The 18,929-nt window shown below is 41.3% G+C and overlaps 1 protein-coding gene across 1 annotated transcript in view; it reads right to left on the bottom strand.

Moving 5' to 3' along the window:
• The window catches only part of LOC134650183 (ATP-binding cassette sub-family G member 8), an 84,085-nt gene that overhangs the window by 338 nt on the left and 64,818 nt on the right, over positions 1 to 18,929 (bottom strand). Inside the window, exons 3-18 of the mRNA XM_063505089.1 lie at positions 13,535 to 13,602; positions 11,283 to 11,421; positions 10,582 to 10,713; positions 10,084 to 10,224; positions 9,691 to 9,835; positions 9,268 to 9,464; positions 8,117 to 8,267; positions 7,811 to 7,966; positions 7,332 to 7,523; positions 6,529 to 6,798; positions 6,213 to 6,330; positions 4,910 to 5,090; positions 3,957 to 4,080; positions 3,592 to 3,756; positions 2,239 to 2,359; positions 920 to 1,203 (exon numbers count right to left, since the gene is read on the bottom strand). Coding sequence (XP_063361159.1) covers positions 920 to 1,203; positions 2,239 to 2,359; positions 3,592 to 3,756; positions 3,957 to 4,080; positions 4,910 to 5,090; positions 6,213 to 6,330; positions 6,529 to 6,798; positions 7,332 to 7,523; positions 7,811 to 7,966; positions 8,117 to 8,267; positions 9,268 to 9,464; positions 9,691 to 9,835; positions 10,084 to 10,224; positions 10,582 to 10,713; positions 11,283 to 11,404 — 2,499 coding nt within the window. The 5' untranslated portion in view covers positions 11,405 to 11,421; positions 13,535 to 13,602. The remainder of the gene's footprint in view (positions 1 to 919; positions 1,204 to 2,238; positions 2,360 to 3,591; positions 3,757 to 3,956; positions 4,081 to 4,909; positions 5,091 to 6,212; positions 6,331 to 6,528; positions 6,799 to 7,331; positions 7,524 to 7,810; positions 7,967 to 8,116; positions 8,268 to 9,267; positions 9,465 to 9,690; positions 9,836 to 10,083; positions 10,225 to 10,581; positions 10,714 to 11,282; positions 11,422 to 13,534; positions 13,603 to 18,929) is intronic.

The raw sequence follows: 18,929 nt of genomic DNA, 5'->3' as shown, positions 1-18,929 counted from the left end.
AGCCACAGAATAAATAATAGTATCTACTAAGTACAGAAGACTCACTCTCTAACAAAACGCGTCTGTTACGATCAGCACAGATATGGCCGCTAGGTGGCGACAGCGCCACGCGCGGCTTATGGCTTTCCCCAAAATTGGGGCGGAACGGATGTACTTTTAGCTACCTGTAGCAAAGCGACGAAATCGCGGAGTGAGACACGCCTGACCGAGCGAACGGAAGTGAAGGCTTTCAGATTGGGTGAGTATTCTCTTGTATGTCTGTCCAGATATTCCGATATAAATGTTGTCAGCAGGTTCGATAGTTATTAAGAGCCAACAGGAGTGGTCATTTCTCCATACAAACGTACTCGACTGTTTCCTCCGTGGGTTTTGATTTAATTATCAATATCTGTGTCGGACCGTTTTGCTTTTTTTGATATTTTTGTTTTTTAAGGTGCTGCCCTTCAAAAATGGCCAAAATGGCCTAATTGACTATGCCGCAATGAGAGGCGTGCTATTCAAAACTGATATTAATTAGTCAAAATAGCAAAACGGTCTGACACAGATAATGTCATTATCATTTAGATTTCCAAATTTTGTTACGATTGGTTAAGTTTTGGAGGAGGAAACAGTCGAGTACGAAACCTCGATTTTTGAGATTTTTACGCAGGATTTTTCGCCTTGTCCTTATCGCACTAGTTTTAGGAGCCGCTTCCGTTATAAAATATTTAAATCTTAGCTCCTGTTGGCTCTTCAGATTTTTTATTGAAATTTTGTAATATACCTAGAGGCCCAACGGAGCCGACATGTCTCATAGATAAAGGCTTCTTTTAAAAATGTAGAATAAACAATTTTTTTTCTTTGACACATATACTACAATCAATGAATCTCTGGTATAACCTAAATAAGTTTATGCAATATCACCAATGCATTAACATACCTGTTTATTAGTACACCTCATCTCTTTACTAATGCTCGTCCTCAAGGCAGTTTCGCTCAGCTCCTTCATCAGGATCTCCGGCAGCGTCCACCTCGAGGGCGACACGTACGCCAGCCAGCGCCAGTACTGCGGCAAGTCCTGCTGGTGCAGCATCACCCCGTTGGCGAATGTGCTGAGCAGGAAGCAGAAACCGGCCAGGATTGTGGCCGTCTTCTCCATCGGCACGAGGAAAACGAAGGCTCGGAACATCATCTGGGTTGCTATTAGATACAGCGCGGTGTAACCTGAAAGGTATTTATAGTGTAGAGGTCTTGCTTAACCCCTCGTTTCCCAGGACCTCTCAAATCCATACAATTCCGGCTCATATTTGAGCCACTGGGATCTGACAGGTTAAGAGTATGGCCTGGAAATTAGTTTCAGTATAATTGAAATGCACGAGAGAGGTTCGATAATCACAAGAAATGTACACAAGACAGAACGGGTTTAACCTTTTGGACGCGGTAGGTTCAACGGCAAAGACCTATTAATCGGTCACAGACCACAGAGCAACATAGAACTACGTGCTTATGCATAAAGTTTTCTAATTTAATGTGTACTTACTAACATTAGCATATTAAGATTAATTTATATTGTATTACTAACAAATGATATGGGCTTGTACTTGTACTTATGTCTGAAATAAATGATTGAATTGAATTGAATTGAAATAAAGTTCAATTTCAGTTTTGACACTTTGGTGACGTGGCGTCAACGTGACAGCTTTTGTGTTTGACACGGCGTCGAATAGGTTAAAAACGATTTTATTAGCGAGAGCCGAGAACGCTGCGGCTATGGATCGAGCCTCATACTCAGTTTTTGCTGAAGAATCTTATGATGAGTTTACGGGAAATATGACCTATGATGACCGCTTAGACGCTTTCAATAAAGCCAGTGCAGTGGCATCCATTTTATAGCCGATACAAAAATAACTATAAAGATCGTATTGTTCGTAGTGTGAAAGGAACACTACCCAAAACTTTAACCTTTTGGACGCCAATGACCGATATATCCGCACCGTAGGTTCAACGCCAAAGACCGGTTAATCGGTCACAGACCACAGAGCAACATCGACCTACGTGCATATACATAAAGTTCAACTTCAGTTTTGACACTTCAATGATGTGGCGTCTAAGTGACGGCTTTTGTGTTTGACACGGCGTGGAAAAGGTTAAGCCTTACCTAACTCGTAAATAATGATACGATAAAAAGAAGATATTAATAGACTCTACTTAGTTGACTTAATAAAACTACTAGTAGCGAACGGAAATACCAAACCTTACCTAAATAAATATAGAATCCGTCGAAAGACCCCGGAGTCTGGGCGTAGAGGCCGCTCATGGCGTAGCTCGGCACGAGGTACGCGAACCATGTCAGCACAGCCGACCATAGCTCCAGAAATTGCTGAAAGAAAACAGTACACGATACCTTAGCTACCTCAGCAGTAGACACAGATTTAAGCACGTCACGTAATAGAGGAAACTCATTCGTTCTTCGCGACCATAATACATCATGAATACCTACGGTGTGAAAGTATAACGGCATATAGTAACATCTTTCAACGTGTCTTCTCATAGAACAAGTTTCCCATACACAGCCACATAAGTAATTGATACACTTAGTGTAAGGCCTGAGTGGACGCTCGAGTTGGGCGTGCAGCGGGGCGAGGCGTGCGGCGTGCATGTTAAACAAATGCAAGCGTATAGGAGCGGCCTTAGTGCACGCTGCTCACATCACGCGTGAGCCCGAAGCCACGCTGCACGCCTCGCCGAACGCTCCGCTTCAAGCGTCCACTCAGGCCTTAGGGTAAGGCCTGAGTGGACGCTCGAAGGGGAGCGTTCGGCGGGGCGTGCAGCGTGGCGTCGAGCTCCCAAGTGTTTTGAGCAGCGTGCACTAAGGCCGCTCCTATACGTTTGCATTTGTTAAACATGCACGCCGCACGCCCCGCCCCGCTGCACGCCCAACTCGAGCGTCCACTCAGGCCTTACACTTACACATAGGCACATCACGGAGTAGTGGAAACCAAGTGGGTCTTTATAACACAAGTAAAACTGGACCTTGCTACTTACATCATAAAGTATAAATACGGTTCGAGAGTACAACGGCACGGCAACATCTCTCTCTACGTGTCTTCTCATAGAGCTGGCTTCCTGTGCGGTCAGCCACATGAGCAGTGGACATAGACTTAGGCACATCACGGAGTAGTGGAAACCAAGTGGGTCTTTATGACACAAGTAAAAATGGACCTTGCTACTTACATCATAAAGTATAAATACGGTGCGAGAGTACAACGGCACAGCAACATCTCTCTCTACGTGTCTTCTCATAGAGCTGGCTTCCTGTGCGGTCAGCCACATGAGCAGTGGACATAGACTTAGGCACATCACGGAGTAGTGGAAACCAAGTGGGTCTTTATGACACAAGTAAAAATGGACCTTGCTACTTACATCATAAAGTATAAATACGGTGCGAGAGTACAACGGCACAGCAACATCTCTCTCTACGTGTCTTCTCATAGAGCTGGCTTCCTGTGCGGTCAGCCACATGAGCAGTGGACATAGACTTAGGCACATCACGGAGTAGTGGAAACCAAGTGGGTCTTTATGACACAAGTAAAAATGGACCTTGCTACTTACATCATAAAGTATAAATACGGTTCGAGAGTATAACGGCACGGCAACATCTCTTTCTACGTGTCTTCTCATAGAGCTGGCTTCCCGTGCGGTGAGCCACATGAGCAGTGGACATAGACTTAGGCACATCACAGAGTAGTGGTATCCGACTCGGTCGTTTTGCGTTAACTGTAATAAGTAAATAATTCATTGGAATGATTAATTGAATTTGATTTATATGTCAGATGCGATGCCACAGCGGTGTTCATTTAGGTACCTACTTATCAGCAATGAGTTTATTTTAATTTTAATAATTATTTGAGGAGTGAAAATTACGTGGTATGTCTTTTGAGTTTCTTGAAGGTTAACAGGAGTGTATCGGCTCTCACCTTCGCGTCAGTGGTGGGTAGATCCCAGAAGATGGTTCCCGTGATGAGCGACATGATGGCTGCGATGAGCACCCGCGTTACCACATTCGACAACGTCGTCATTTGAGTGAACACCAAACTTTTTCTGGGAACAATAAAATAGAATAAGCTGCTTAAAAAACTTAGAAAACACCAGGAACATGCATTTTTAAATTTTGGCTGAGAGAATTTATGTACCTATTCTTGTTTCGAGGTATCTTTCTGCAGGATGATTCTCTTATACCTATAATAAAGCATTAAGGTGAGACACATCGTAGAGAAGGGGATAGAGCATCAAAGTGATGTCATCCAAAGTCATTAGGTACCTTTATACGCAATCTCCTGTTTGATTTAAGCTCCATGGGGCTATTGCTATTTAATCAGCTGTTCCATACCAAACGGTAGCCATAGCTACAATGATGAAACCGGTCTGATCATCGAACCCAAAGGTTTCCTTGGGAATTTGATAAGTACTTAGTACTACCTAAAATTATCATGTGATCTTTTTTTTGTATTATAAATGGGCTTACCTACTCATGGCCACAGACTAGCCACGGCGAAGACGTGGCCTACGATGGAGCGAGCCTGCCCAGAAGCTGCCTGTTCACCCTTGATTTGAAGGTTGCCGGGTTATATGAGCTCGGAAATATAGACGCCGGCAAGGAATTCCATTCCTTGGCAATGCGCATAAGAAACGAGGAAGCAAAGCGCTTCGTGCGAATTGGTGGAATATTTACCAAGTAAGGATGGAAACCGGCCGTGCGTCTAAAAGTCCGATGGTAGAATGGGGACGGTGGAATAAGCTCGTGTAGCTCTTGAGCACACTCCCCGAAGTGCAACCTCATCATCTCATTTCATCGAGTTTATGCATGCAACAAGTTGCAATGCCTCAAGAATGAAAATTGCCAGAAGTCATCATGAGACGCTTTACTCACTCTATAAGAGCGAACGCCTGCACTGCGACGTTGGGGCGGGCGATTGGCGCGGGCAGCGGCACGGGCGGCGGCGGCTCGGGCGGCGCCTGCGCGCCCGCGAACAGCCCCGCCAGCGCCTCGATGCGCCCCGACGACTCCAACATGGCCGCCGCCGACAGGTCGTCCAGCGTTACTAGGTCCACTGAAAACGAAACCTTTGTTAGAACCGAGTTCAATACCGATTGCTATAAGATACGCCGCCGTGCAGGTCAGGAGCTCGACGACTCAAATAAAAAGCTTCGATTTAAAGTAAACTGATGTAATCTTCCAAAGATACTGGTTACAAGGGTTCTTGCCAAAACGGTTAAATGTAGAAGTGGTGTAGTTATTGTATGAAGGCTGATGAGAGAGTATGTGGAGCGCCCCTATTGGTGCTTAAGAAAAAGCTTCCGAATACTAGCCGAGCCCGACGGCCGCGTTTAGCTACTGCATTAGGAATATAGGTATTGAGATTTTATACAAATAAAAGGTTGCGTTCGCAACAGATAAGATAAAATATTTTTACTCGTGATGATCACAAAACATGTACGGACATGTACAGACAACAACAGCAAGAAAAGAAGAAATCAATAAGTGTGCACCACGAAATGGACCCAACTCAGCATAATGCTAGCTATAAAGCCAGCGCTGGTCTTCCGTAGGGCCCATTCGGTGATGCCACAACAGATAACACAATACACATAATAGGTATAACAATCGCAATTACGTAGCATCGTTATCCCAATAAGGACCTAGTTTACCCTCTGGGCATAGACAATCCAACCTCTAGACATAGCATAGTCGCGCTACCCCCTCTGCCACACATACGGTAGCGTTACTCCATCTTCGAGTCAATCTCGTGCCGTGATTGGTCCGTGTCTTTGAACGGACCAATCACGGCACGGGACTCGCTCACCTCGTCCCCCCGCAACCCCGTATTTTTGCCAGCATCGGTTTCATGAAAGAATTGGCCTAAGCTCAATCTAGAGGTTGGATTGTCAGTGCCTTTGGGTTGGCAGGTCAGATGGCAGTCGCTTTCGTAAAAACTAGTGCCCACGCCAATTCCTGGGATTAGTTGACAAGCGGACCCCAGGCTCCCTTGTGCCGTGGCAAAATGCCGGGACAACGCAAGGAAGATGATGAATTGCGTAGCATCGTCACGAAGTAACTAAATATCACACGTGTTTCGTATGTTTCTCTGTTTGTACATATGCCAGAAATCTACACGGGCATTGTCTAAATCGTAATAGACGCAAAGACCAATGATGATGATGTTTGTACTTACAATAATAATCAGAAGGATTTTTGAAGGCGGGACAAGGATAGTCGATAGAAGCGAAATATGGCAACATGTCTCTTCTGTAGCCGCTGAACATCGTTCTACCAGCGGATATTAAGACCACCTGAAAAATATCAATCAGTATTAAATATTTTAAAATATTATCCGGCTCGAAGGACCAGTTTGGAAATAAATTTTATAAGAAAAAATCCCATAATATGAAATTAAATTCAAAGACACATTAACGTGAAGTTCGACACACTTAATCGGAAGGGTTCTGTTTGGTATGCCACAGTCTGACACTATTTTTTTTTTACCTTACCTTTGTAAGCATAGCGAAGATCTCATAAGTCGGCGGGTGTAACGACATGATCACAACGCGCCCGCCGCTCGCCCAGTTCCTCAAATACTCCACCAGGAAGAAGGTGTCGAAGATGTCCATCTCCTTCGTAGGCTGATCCAGGATCAGGATGGCCGTGTCGAGCAATAACTGGCAGGCGACGTTGAGCCTCCTGATCTCGGATCTTGTTAGACGGGCCACGTTCGTGTCTCGGACTTGGTCGAGACCCAGCTCTTCTATTAGCCAATTTATCTGGAACAAATGAAAGTTGTGATATTGAATTATCTGATAAGGTAAGAAGGTAACGTTATAGAATGAGTAATATGCCTTGTTAAGGCTTCGCCACACAGGCGCGTTTTCCGGGCGGGGCGTGAGCGTTTTGTATGTAAGAGCTGCGCGCCCCGCTCACGCCGCGCCCGGAAAATGCGCTTATGTGACGTAGCCTTTAGACTTTTTAAAGTAGAACCAGTCAGAGAGTACTTGTCTTATTCCGCAGAGGGTTTCTGAGGAACTGGGAAACAAAACAAGTGATATAGGAGACAGCTTAATATTTATACTAATATTCTACGGGCTTTGGTCGCAGAGAAAGTTCAATGGATCTCAAGGCATTTTCTACCAGTCAACCATAGGGTCAAACAGAAACAGGACAACGAGAGTGCTATGACCCCACCAGCGCAGCGTTTTAGAACTAAGTAGCTTCGGGGAAAGCAGAAGTGACTAAATTTTGGTATCAACTTACACCTTTAGGTTTTAAGTTGTCCAAACATCATATGATCAGAACTTACCCGATCTCTATCATCCATCTTGACCTGGTGCTGGTTGTTCCTCGGCCGCCGCAGCGCCGCGTGAAATCGCAGTGTGTGTTCCACCGTCATGGAGGGACAGAGAGACGTGTCTTTTCGCACGTAGGCTGCTACTTTACGAAGCGTTGATGACGCCACAGGCTGACCGTTGAGGACTATATCGCCTGTTAGTTTCTGCAAAAAGACATGTTCAGAGATTTTAGAATACATAAAACCCTCCCGCGTTGAAGGATTTGGGTGATTCGATTCCAAGACAAGAAAGACAGAATGTATCATCTCAGGAGTTGGCCTCCGATTTGTGCCGTACGCTGCGTGCTGCATACAACGTTCTAAAATACAAATGTCCCTGATGTTTTATCATACAGTGCTGACGTGTAGGTGTACCTAATACGTGGTGTACCACCAGACACCAACGAGTAAGTCGCTACAATGGTTGTCGACTTGCGCGTTGTCTAACTAACCTTCCTAACACCAGCCAAGACATCCAACAGGCCCGTGGCCTCGTGCTGCGACGTGGCCAACACCGCGAGGATCTCGCCCGACTTCACCTCGAAGCTGAGCCCAGACACGAGCAGTGCAGATTTGTTGTCCGGTGCAGTTATTTCTAAACTATTAACCTGAAAGTAGAAATAAGTACCTATTTACATAGATCATCACGATCACGCTGTATGCTATATGCTGTGTTGAACGAATATCAAATATGACTTTAAATGCATTTCATTGTAACAGTGGCTGAGAGACAGAATTCCCAGGCTATGCATACTCACATAATAGTTGGGGTAAATGTAAGCGGAATGCGTGTATCCATCTAAGTGGTCCCCGGGCCGTAGGGTGGACTGTTTCCTGGACTGCGCCAAAGACATGTGACTGCCGGCTTTCGACATTCGACCTCCAAGGTGGGATGCTGCCATCAAGTAACTGAAAAAAAGGTCTAGACGTAGTAAATTCAATGTGGTTATCAAGCGAGAAATATTATCTCGGTATTACTTTTTTGTAGTATAACGCCAGCAGGGTATACTTATTTATTTATTCCTCAAGTATGTGACAAAGCATTACAGTAAAAACCAAGGCACTGTAAAACTACAAAACAAGAATACAAGAAAAACAAATAAAACTACAAATAAAAACCAACGTATATTTTTTGTGTTTATAATGCCACGGGAATAAAAATGAAATAATTTGTACCTACACTTCAGTACTTTCACCGCTGTAATTAATTCTAATCAGCTGCCGTTATCAGAAGCTCCAATACATTATACAACTAGGTATCATCAAATACCTATTCTAGGAAGGTTACTACGGTACGGACACTATGTTACCTGTGTACCTTTACTTAATCTTGGTTATTTATTTAATAGAACAGCGCAAAATTTGACAATAAAATACAGCACGTGTGAAGTGTTGAATCCAACAACAATGGCCCAAATCTAATTTTTAGCGCTAACTCGACCGGCTTGCCATTGTCAAAATGCTGCGATGCCCCCGTAGCCATTGTTAAAACAATAGGTAACTACAATATATACCCACGATGACAAGCGATGCAAAACAACGTCATTGAAATGTCAAACACATGTATGGGTCATACCAAAGAGCACAATAATTCTAATTATGGTCATACCCTCATACCACAGACTTAATTTATAATTTGTCTCTTACATTCCCGAAAATTAAAAACTTTGGTCATATGAATAGCCACTATTTTGTAGCATCCCAAAACTACGGTGGTTTTGGCTGATGTAAATCACAAGCAGAAACCAGGATCCTTAACTTTCGGGCACCGATGAAGAAAAAGTTTCTTGTATTCTTCAATCGATGTCCTTTCACAGTCCCGCCTGCTCCATAGGTGTGGAACGTAAAGGTCAACAGAGGCGCACTAAAACCTCTATTTCCAGCATAGTCTCCTTAGTCAAGAAATTACCTCTGATGGTCATTATCAGGCACGAAATCAGCTACACTGTTCCTCCGATGGCTATAAGAGGGGCGGTGTGGTCGGGCCTCTATGCCAAGCAGATTGGCCTCGCTGACGGACTTATTTCTAGAGTTGGTCCAATGGGGCTCATTTCTGAGGCCTGCCTGCTGCATGGCTACTAATGGTACGCCAGGGCCACCCTGAGGCTGGAAATAAAATACAAAAATAAGATTACAGAACTATGCTAAATTACAAAAAATATTGGACTGGACTTGATACCATAAGGCATTTTCTAGCAGTTTTTTTTTTCTCCATGTGTTATCAAATCGGACAATGTGAAAACCTCCTGCTGTCGTACCAGAAAATTGTTAATTGTTGAACCTCTAGATAACTAATATTAAACAATAAAATAATAATTTATAATTAGCTTACTTGATAGGATGTGTGCAAGTGTTGCATTCTAAAATCAGGATCCGAACGGTATTTGCGGCTATATTTGTAGTTCGTAGAGGTTTCATTGTCTGAACTGTCGTAGCCTGATGATGTCTCGCGTATTCCTCTGCTTTGCCTTTGGATCCTGTTAAAAATACATTAGCATATTTATACCTTTAAACGAGCAATTCTTGTATATTTATTTATCATTAAAATGTGAATTCTAGGAATAGGATACGTGGGCAGGTATACAATAAATCTCTTATCCAAAATGCATAACCGTCCCTGTGTCGTCATCAGTAGAACAGGCACCTGAACTCCAAGTACAGACATCATATGGATTTTATGTTAGTTTTAGTTTAATTGGGACCCACATAAAATGATGGGTATTACCTGGGTACCGGTTTCATTCCACTGCCAATCGAGGTCTTCGGTTTTGGCGTCCCAGAGCGCTGTGAGCCGTTGTGGTTCGGTGGAAACACTCGCGGCAGTCCGAATTTGAGATACGTGTACATGTTCGAACCAAGCGCTGATCTGTGGAACAGAATAATAAGGTTTTTGTGTGAAACGAGAAATTTTATGCGGGATGCGGTGGTATATCGGTGAAGTGTCAAATTATCGCTTTACAATAAAGCAGCCGGTCTAACCTTGGCCCTGAATATCTAGGGATACACGGTTAGATATCTTTCTGGCAGATGTGTTTGGCCCGGTCAATAAATGGTAGGAGTAGGAAAGATCTGTCTCTCCCTTATTGCTTATAAAACTTTTACAATCGAAATTTTAAAACTTTACATGGTTGGCAAGCTGTTTCATTATGTTTCTCTATACTGTTAATTTATACCTACGAAGGACACGTAAATAGGTATGTAGTAGAAAAGATCTTGGTCTTACTTGGGTCCATATCTGGGATGGGACAGGATGGACTGGACAGTAGTATCTCTCAGCTGGAAGTTTCCATAAGGCAAAGGGCTCTTGTCGGTGCTTCCCAGCGCGCTGTCCGTAAAATCAGAGTTCAGATTTTGTCTGCAAAAAATAACATTGGAATAAGTTCTGCGAATGATTTTCCAAAGTCTGTCTGAAGTGTAGGTATATTGCAGATCCGTAGAACGATGTGACCACAATTAAGGTTTTCTAATTGATATTTCTGAATGTTGATTAGCTCTCTAGTCAGATTAATGCCAACATATATCATTGGAGATCAAAAGTGACAGAGAAAGGGCAAGTGATTAATAGCTACGAAATACTTGAAGAACATTTATTATGAACGAGTCAAATTTCCAAAACAGCGTCAGTCATGTTAATTCATTTTACTAGATTGAATAGAGTAGGTAGTAGTATACCATGGAGCCCTATTAGGCAGCTCTACAGCTGGTCTATGTAAGTTATGTAGATATAGCTGGCCTGGAGTCCGTTGGCTCGTTGGGTGGACGACATCCGGAAGATTGCGGGTCACTTCTGGATGAGATTAGCTCAGGACCGGGACAAGTGGCGTACTAGAAGAGAGGCCTATGCTCAGCAGAGGGCGATAAAGGGCTGGTATGATGTTGATGATCATGATGATGATATCAGTTATATATGAGGATAGCGTCTACCTGTAGATGGACCACGCGTGCAGGTCCTCGGAGTGCATGCCGCGCGGGTCGTGGACTAGCGGGTTGGAGGGCACGGAGTAGCGCCGCTCGCCGCCGAGCCCCAGCGCCGACTGAGACATCATGAGCCAAGGCTAAGATCCTGAAACGACCAATACTATTTAGATTTGATTTTTAGATCTTATGATAAATACTGGTGGTGTTGTGAAGCAAAAGGTGCTAGAGACAAACCAAAGAAAGTCTGCAGCGCAATAATTTGACATCGAATTAAAAAACTACATATGGCAATGTTTTTTAAGCAGTCAGTAAACGTCATGCACTATGGTATCTGTTTGTCAAAATCGTTTAAATATTCATTGTGTTTTGTGATGAACGGAATAAACATGGTGAAACCTTACAAAACCGGCGTGCGGGAGTTACTTTTCCGCATGACGAATAATTTTACACTTGTAAAAAGTCAGCACGAGGCGATTCAAGCTGAAAAACGACAATGTTTACAAAATTTGGAGTTGATGACGGGTAAGTGGAATGAAACATCTTAATACTTCACCATATGTACCTACTTAGATGATATAATATTGGTTTAGACTAAGGTTTCACAGCAAATTGAACACACCTAATAGGTATAGGCATACTTATGAACTTCCTCTAACATTTCGAGAAACTCATTGGTACTAGCCGGGTTTTGAGCTCGAACCCACAACCTCCATGCTTATGCTCACGGCATGGGTACCTACTAGTTAAAGCTAAAATTAATTTTTAATATATGTTTATTGTTTTAATGGTTTATTTCGTTTTTCCGAAAACTTCAGTTCGCAAATTGCGGGCAATTTCTCTGTCAATCTAATTACGCCTTAATGGGAGTAAAAGAGAAAGATGCTCGCATATTGAGAACTTCGGTGTTCGCGGTAGGCCCTCTGTGCCTATTTACCGCCGTCGCGGATATTACAAAAGCTTATTAATTTTGATGAAGCCAAATGTCACATTCTCCCAATATTATTTATCAATATTAGTATATGTCTACATATTAATAGTGACATCTATTGTTGGAATGAAATTTATTTTACCATAAAAATTAAGCTGTGCATACAGCTTAATTTTTTCATAGACGGTAAATATGGTAGAAATTTCACAAGTATCAAGACTATTTAATCCATTTTCTGTGGTGTTGTCGCATACTGATTTTTAAAAACTACTTTTAATCTAGCGCTGCAGACTTTCTTTGGTTTGTCTCTATTTTGTATAGGTGAACCAGGATCTATTGAGGGTGCGCCATTTTACGGAAATTTGTTGGTACTAATTTCTAGCAATGGCAACAATTACCCTCTATGATAGTTGTCAATATTGACAATGTAAACATTGCTTTGTCTAGTTTCGTGTGAATTATTATTAGACTGCAATAATCATGCCGAAAGTTTTATATTTTACAGAGAAAAAAGTTGTAAATAGTCTATATAGTTATTTATTGGAAAAAAAAAACGTGCGGGAGAGAAATTTCTTCCATTAGAAAACATAACGAAATTAGCATCTGAATTGACGGGTAAGTCTCAAACTTATGGATAAATGTCACTATAGTCAGGTCGTCACGATTTGGTTGATGTCTTGTAATCATTTGATTTGTGTATTAGGTGTATCGCATGCATCGGTATCACGGATTGCTAGCGAAGGGCGTAAGGGCGTAATTAAACGACCAAACCTAAAAAAAAAGAAACCAAAAAAAGAAGATTGACTTTACGCTATTCATTTTATCTAAATCGAGTCAGCCATTTAAGCGTAAAAACCGAAGAAATATCCAAACATCAAACTTCGCACTTATTAAAGTTGTCGGAATAAAACAAAAATCATCTGCCAATTTCCATTGTCCCCACTATACAAATTGTTGCTATATAAAATTCAAAACGAGCGCCCTCTTGACAATACTCCCAAAGTTCTGGTTTACCTATACATGTGTTACGCAAATCGCATGTAGGTGTCGGTTGAAGGATAATTTTAAGTAAATTTGTACGTCAGTTGACAACCTTAGTTACTTAGTGTTATTTTGCTTTATAACGAGATATTAAAGAAGAAAGGGATTATATATAGGTATAATTACTTTTAGATCTAGCATATCGAGGCTAGGTCAAGAGAAATTAACCTACTATCTATGAGGAAAGTGGTCATACATGATGAGTGAGCTATAATATCTCATGATATCTACTCATAGTAAACGTTAGCAATTTAGTTTAATAATAGTTAAATATCAATAATCAAATTACCCGTGTCATCCCCGTAGAGTACTGCAGCAAACGGAACTCTTCAGATTACCATGGCCAGTTTCGAACATCTGTAACAAATAGACACGTCTATTAGAACCATAATTATTATTTAGAAGTAACATTATTTCAAGTAGTCGTTCGCTTTCTCGTTCTTACCAAGATGCTTTCAATATGTTTAAAACGATACACTCTTTGTTTGGTTGAAGAGCGACTAATAGGAAAACAGATCCCTCAAAAGGAGATGATATATACCTAGGTATATGTAACGCATTTATAAGAAACCGAAAAGTAGGTACCTTATCTGTTATTTACTTTTTCTCGGCTAAACAATTTGGCTTGTAGGACTTTTCCGACTTTTAGGGTCTTTATGGACATGGGATATTTTTGTGTAAAACGTTGCCAAAGGAAGAGGCGATAATCCATATTGAATGAAACGACGTTTTAATTGAAACGTGGTCGAAGCCGTGGGTCAAGTGGGTACAACTAGTAACTGATATAACATAAGAGGTATTGTCTGCCCCAACTGATTTCTAATCACTGATGAGGTGACGAAGTATTCATTCTTATGCATCTTCAAACATTCCGGGTGATACAACTCTTGCAGGAACGCCTGCACGAAAGGCCATATCTGGCACGTCCCATCGTTTGATTCCGAGGCATTGACCTGCCTATCAATGTCACCGACGACAGTGACCTTATCCACAGCTTATTAAATTAATAGATACCATCGACACATTGGTCACATCCTATAAAAAAGTTTGTCGGATCCGATGTCGAATTGTTGAGGCCGTGGTTGCGTCACCGGACGCCACCGCGACGATCGTCACGCCAATCGGCAGATCTCATTGTTGTTGTTACGCAAATCGCATGTGTGTCAGTAGCACTATGGGTTATGCCACGGTCTTCTGCGTTGTGTTGTAGGGCCATAATTTGCATACCAGTTTATTTACTTCAAATTAACGTTTACGCTAACGGCACAGAATAAATTTAACGACCGGTCTGGCCTAGTGGGTAGTGACCCTGCCTGTGAAGCCGCGGTCCTGGGTTCGAATCCCAGTAAGGGCATTTATTTGTGTGATGAGCACAGATATTTGTTCCTGAGTCATGGTTGTTTTCTATGTATTTAAGTATTTGTATATTATATATGTAACCGTAAATTTGTAAACACTCGTCAGATTATAATCTCGCTAGTTACATTATAAACTGATGGTAGGGAGATTATAATCTAACCTAACCTAACCTACGTTAGATTATAAAATAATGTCCTATAATATATTTTTTTAATAAATAATAGTACTAAGTACAGAAGACTCACTCTCTAACAAAACGCGTCTGTTACGATCAGCACAGATATGACCGCGCCACGCGCGGCTTATATGGCTTTCCCCAAAATTGGGGCCGAACGGATGTACTTTTAGCTACCTGTAGCAAAGCGACGAAATCGCGGAGTGAGACACGCCTGCTAACGGATAGCGGTTTTGCGTACGTACACTAGAAGATGATCTGTTTGTCTGTTCTTAGATAACATATTCATGCTTTTAAGTCATACGAAAGACCTTCGGTGTTATTCTATTTGTTGACAATGTCGAGTATGCTTTTTTGAATCGCCTATTATGATGTTTCTAAAATGGATCCCAAGTCATGCACTTTGATGTTAAATAACTGCTATTTGTTATTTAACTGTAGTCGCGTGCTCGTCTAACTAACAATATTTGCATAAATAAGAAAACAAATGAATGTTACTTAATGTCACATTGTAAGAAGACATAGGTACTGAGGGTACATTAAGTAAGTACATGGTAAAAGGTCAACGACGTTTCTATTTTTTTTTATCCAACTGCCCTAGAATGCAGAGCAATGCTTTTCGTGTGTCTCTTAAGTTAAGCACGACATTAAATTGAGTGTGTTTTTCTTAAGCACGCCCTAAGGTTAAATCAGTTTAGTAACACCGCGTAAGTACTACCTAATTAATATTTTTTTCACGTAAGTAGTCGGTTTGATTTGGGTTCCGTTCCGAGACAGACATCCATCAAACAATAATAATGAAAAAATTGCAACTTGCTGGCTGTTCATCAATCAATGTCACGTGTAAATTTTCACTATGAGACCTATGAGACCCTCATAGATATCGGACATACTTCCGAGGCGAGGGTGTGAAATCTCACCTCAGTAAACGTCGGAACGACACACGAGCACAATAGCCTAGAAACGGCTCTATTTGCTTGTCATTAAATTCTTGAACTAGACCTCCATAGTATACCTACTTCCGTGGGACTCAGACGCATTGTGTTAAATTTCTTCACTTGTTGCACTCCTGTCTACCTAAAACCAACCTAATCACTTGGGTAATAAAGTCTTCGCATGGTTGTTGTAAAGGAAAGATAGATTACCACCTATGTCTGATGCGTGTTATAAATTGCTGCGAAACTGTGAATCATTGTGAATAGATCGTATTTTGCTTATTCATGGGGATGTCTTGTTTTTTCGCGTAATTACGTGATTTGAGAAATGCTTCGATGTAATTAAGTAATTGACATCGACATCAATTGCCGTTTTGCTTAATAAAAGCTAAATAAAACTATACGTACTTAGTTACGCGTATTTTTTGGACGATGTTTTTCGCATAGGAAATTAGGTACGGGATGTGAGAAATGCTTCGATGTAAGTAGTTATTTGACATCAACTAAATTTGTCGGCCGATGCTTAAAAAAATCTAAATAAAACAGTTCATACAAAAAATACTAATTCATAACCACACTTGTTTAGTTTAGCCAAATTTGCAAGCGTTAGGTATATGCAAACTATGCTTTATTTAGAAACGATCATTAAACTCTTGCAAGTCTTGGGATGTCCAGTTGTCCACTATACTAGATTATAAATAAGCTAAACAACCAGTATTTCCAGTTCATCTACAGATGTCATCTGATTGGCATGTATTGCGCATTACAATGCAAAATTACTATAAGGACCTACGTATGTAGGTACTTGCTTTTCCTGAGGCCACTTGCAGACCCTCACCCCATTCAGGTATTCATACTTGACTCTTGTTTTACCAGTAACATTACCGGTTCGTCCAGTCAAGGTGTGTTGAAATTATGGTAATTATAAAGGGTATGTAATGGTAAGTTATGTTTGTCTAGGGTTTAAGCTACATGGTTTAGCATTTACGAGCTAATAGTAGGATTCGAGAGAGTTAAGTATAATTGCATACCTATGTCAATACCTTTTAGTATAGGTGTAGGTGTAGGTATGCGTGTAGGTAAGTTATCATTAATGTTGGTTATCGCCGGCGCAAGTTTTTTAATAAGTAAAAGTAGTTGTAGTAGGTTCTTAGCAGGCCAAGTAGGTTCGCATTTTTCCTTTGGAAATTGATAAAAATAAGAGTTTTTAAATCATTTTTGTTCCGACTCATAACAAGCACACACGGCGTCTCTTCATTTTCATGCATATAAAGTTAGTTGTCCACGGACCGGGCCAAATATAACCTCAAAATTAGTACCTAAGCTATAGGATATCGAGTGGAGACACCTTTGGCCAGTAGCAACGGAAAAGGCTATTAGAAAATATATTTATGAAAATGTCTTTGTCTGTTGCAAAGCATACAAAATAACAGCACAACCATAGAGTATCATGCCCCTAGGACTAGACGCCCTTCGGAATATTAATTTATTTCCTTCACGAAATGATCAGATGTTCGAGTCGTGAAGCCTTGGTTACATAAGCCCCGTGGGCGCCTTTGTATGTTAATCACTAATTACACATTACCCACACGAGTCTTAGTTCTCGCCGACTTTCATACGTCACTACCACCTAATGTGACATTCTTTGAACGATCTTCTATCTTGGTCCAGTATAAAAAGAAATGTGCCTGTAGGTTGGCACGCCAAATCTCTCAATAGGAGGGTTGAATTAAGCAGATCGATCGGCGTTGTGCGAAATAATTACCAACAAAATGATACCAATACGAGTTCCTATGAAAAAAACATGTAGGTATCTATAACTAACATGTAGGTATATGTTTTAGAGGCACCAAATTTTTAAATGCTATCCCAAATCCGCGGCTCCTCACCATAATGTACTTAAAACCCATTCATCAACTTGCAACAATGTATAAAACAAAGTTTAGGTTACATCAGAGACAAATACCTATCAGTTACACCAAAGACAAATTAATAATAAAGACTGCTGGTCTCTACATAAAATACCATTTCTTTTCATTGTTAAAATGAACGTAAAATTAGCAAAGTTAATGTGTCATTTGGAAATTTTGTACTATGATTACGCTTTAACATCAGGTTATCTTATCTTGCAGGCAGGGTTGGGCAGTATTTCAATTACATGTATTTGAAATACGTATTTGAAATACAAATTAGTATTTTGTATTTCAAATACTACCTCAAAAGTATTTTGTATTTGGTATTTCAAATACTGCACTCACATGTATTTAGTATTTTGTATTTCAAATACTTCAAGCTTCAAAATACATTTCTATAAATACTTTTTATTAAATTCTATAATCCTAAAATGTCTAATCTCTCGCACAAGCTGTGAGCCGACCGCGAACCTCCGATCCAGCCGAGATACAATTTTCATTGGCTGGATACTGGATCTATATTAGGTCAACTTCTGCGTGGAACTTTTCGTTTAAATCTAGGGGATAGGGTCATTGCAGTAGTTTCCGTCCATGCACTAGTTTTCGACGACTTGACGGATTATCAAATTAGATATGAGCGCCGATAGGCATATAGCCGGCGGCGGCGCGCCGGTCAAAATTGGTCGGCGGCGGCGGCGAATCGGCGGCGTGGCCTTGAAACACCTTCGATTAATGAAAAAAGAATTCAAACCAAAATTTTACCGAAAAAACATGTATTTGCTGTAAGAAAGTTATGAAATAAATGCATTTTTTATTTTCAAGGATAATTTATTGAATAATGGTACGAAAAAAATTGATATCGTATAAACTGTGGATAAGCGGTATCGCGCGGCATCAGAGGCGGTCTTAATCTTGGCGAGGCTCTGGCCGGAAGATCTTAGCGAGGCCCTTATCTTTTGTGCTAAGTTAAAAATTGCGGATTGACTGTATCAGGGAAACGTCTTGTCGACAGTCCAAAGAAAATCGAGCTCCGTCATTAACCAATATCGATTCATCAAAACCAATTTATGTCAAAAAGTGAGGCCCAACGCCGAGCTCCATGTAACACCGAAGACTTGATTTCGACGCCTCCCAATGCGAGGCCAGAGGATGAGCTGCAGGTAAGCATACAGCTAAGAATCGAACACCAAGTGTAAGCTTGGCTGACGGCCGAACGCCTAGAGCGCTGATTGCGGCGCGCTTCTGTGCGAGGCCGAGCTGCAAGAGAGCAGAGCGAGGGCGCAGGCCGATAAAGACTGAAGC

Source organism: Cydia amplana, chromosome 8, assembly GCF_948474715.1.
Source record: "Cydia amplana chromosome 8, ilCydAmpl1.1, whole genome shotgun sequence".
NCBI lineage: Eukaryota > Metazoa > Arthropoda > Insecta > Lepidoptera > Tortricidae > Cydia > Cydia amplana.
The sequence above is the reverse complement of the archived record's forward strand: the minus strand, read 5'-3'. Positions and strand labels throughout refer to the sequence as shown.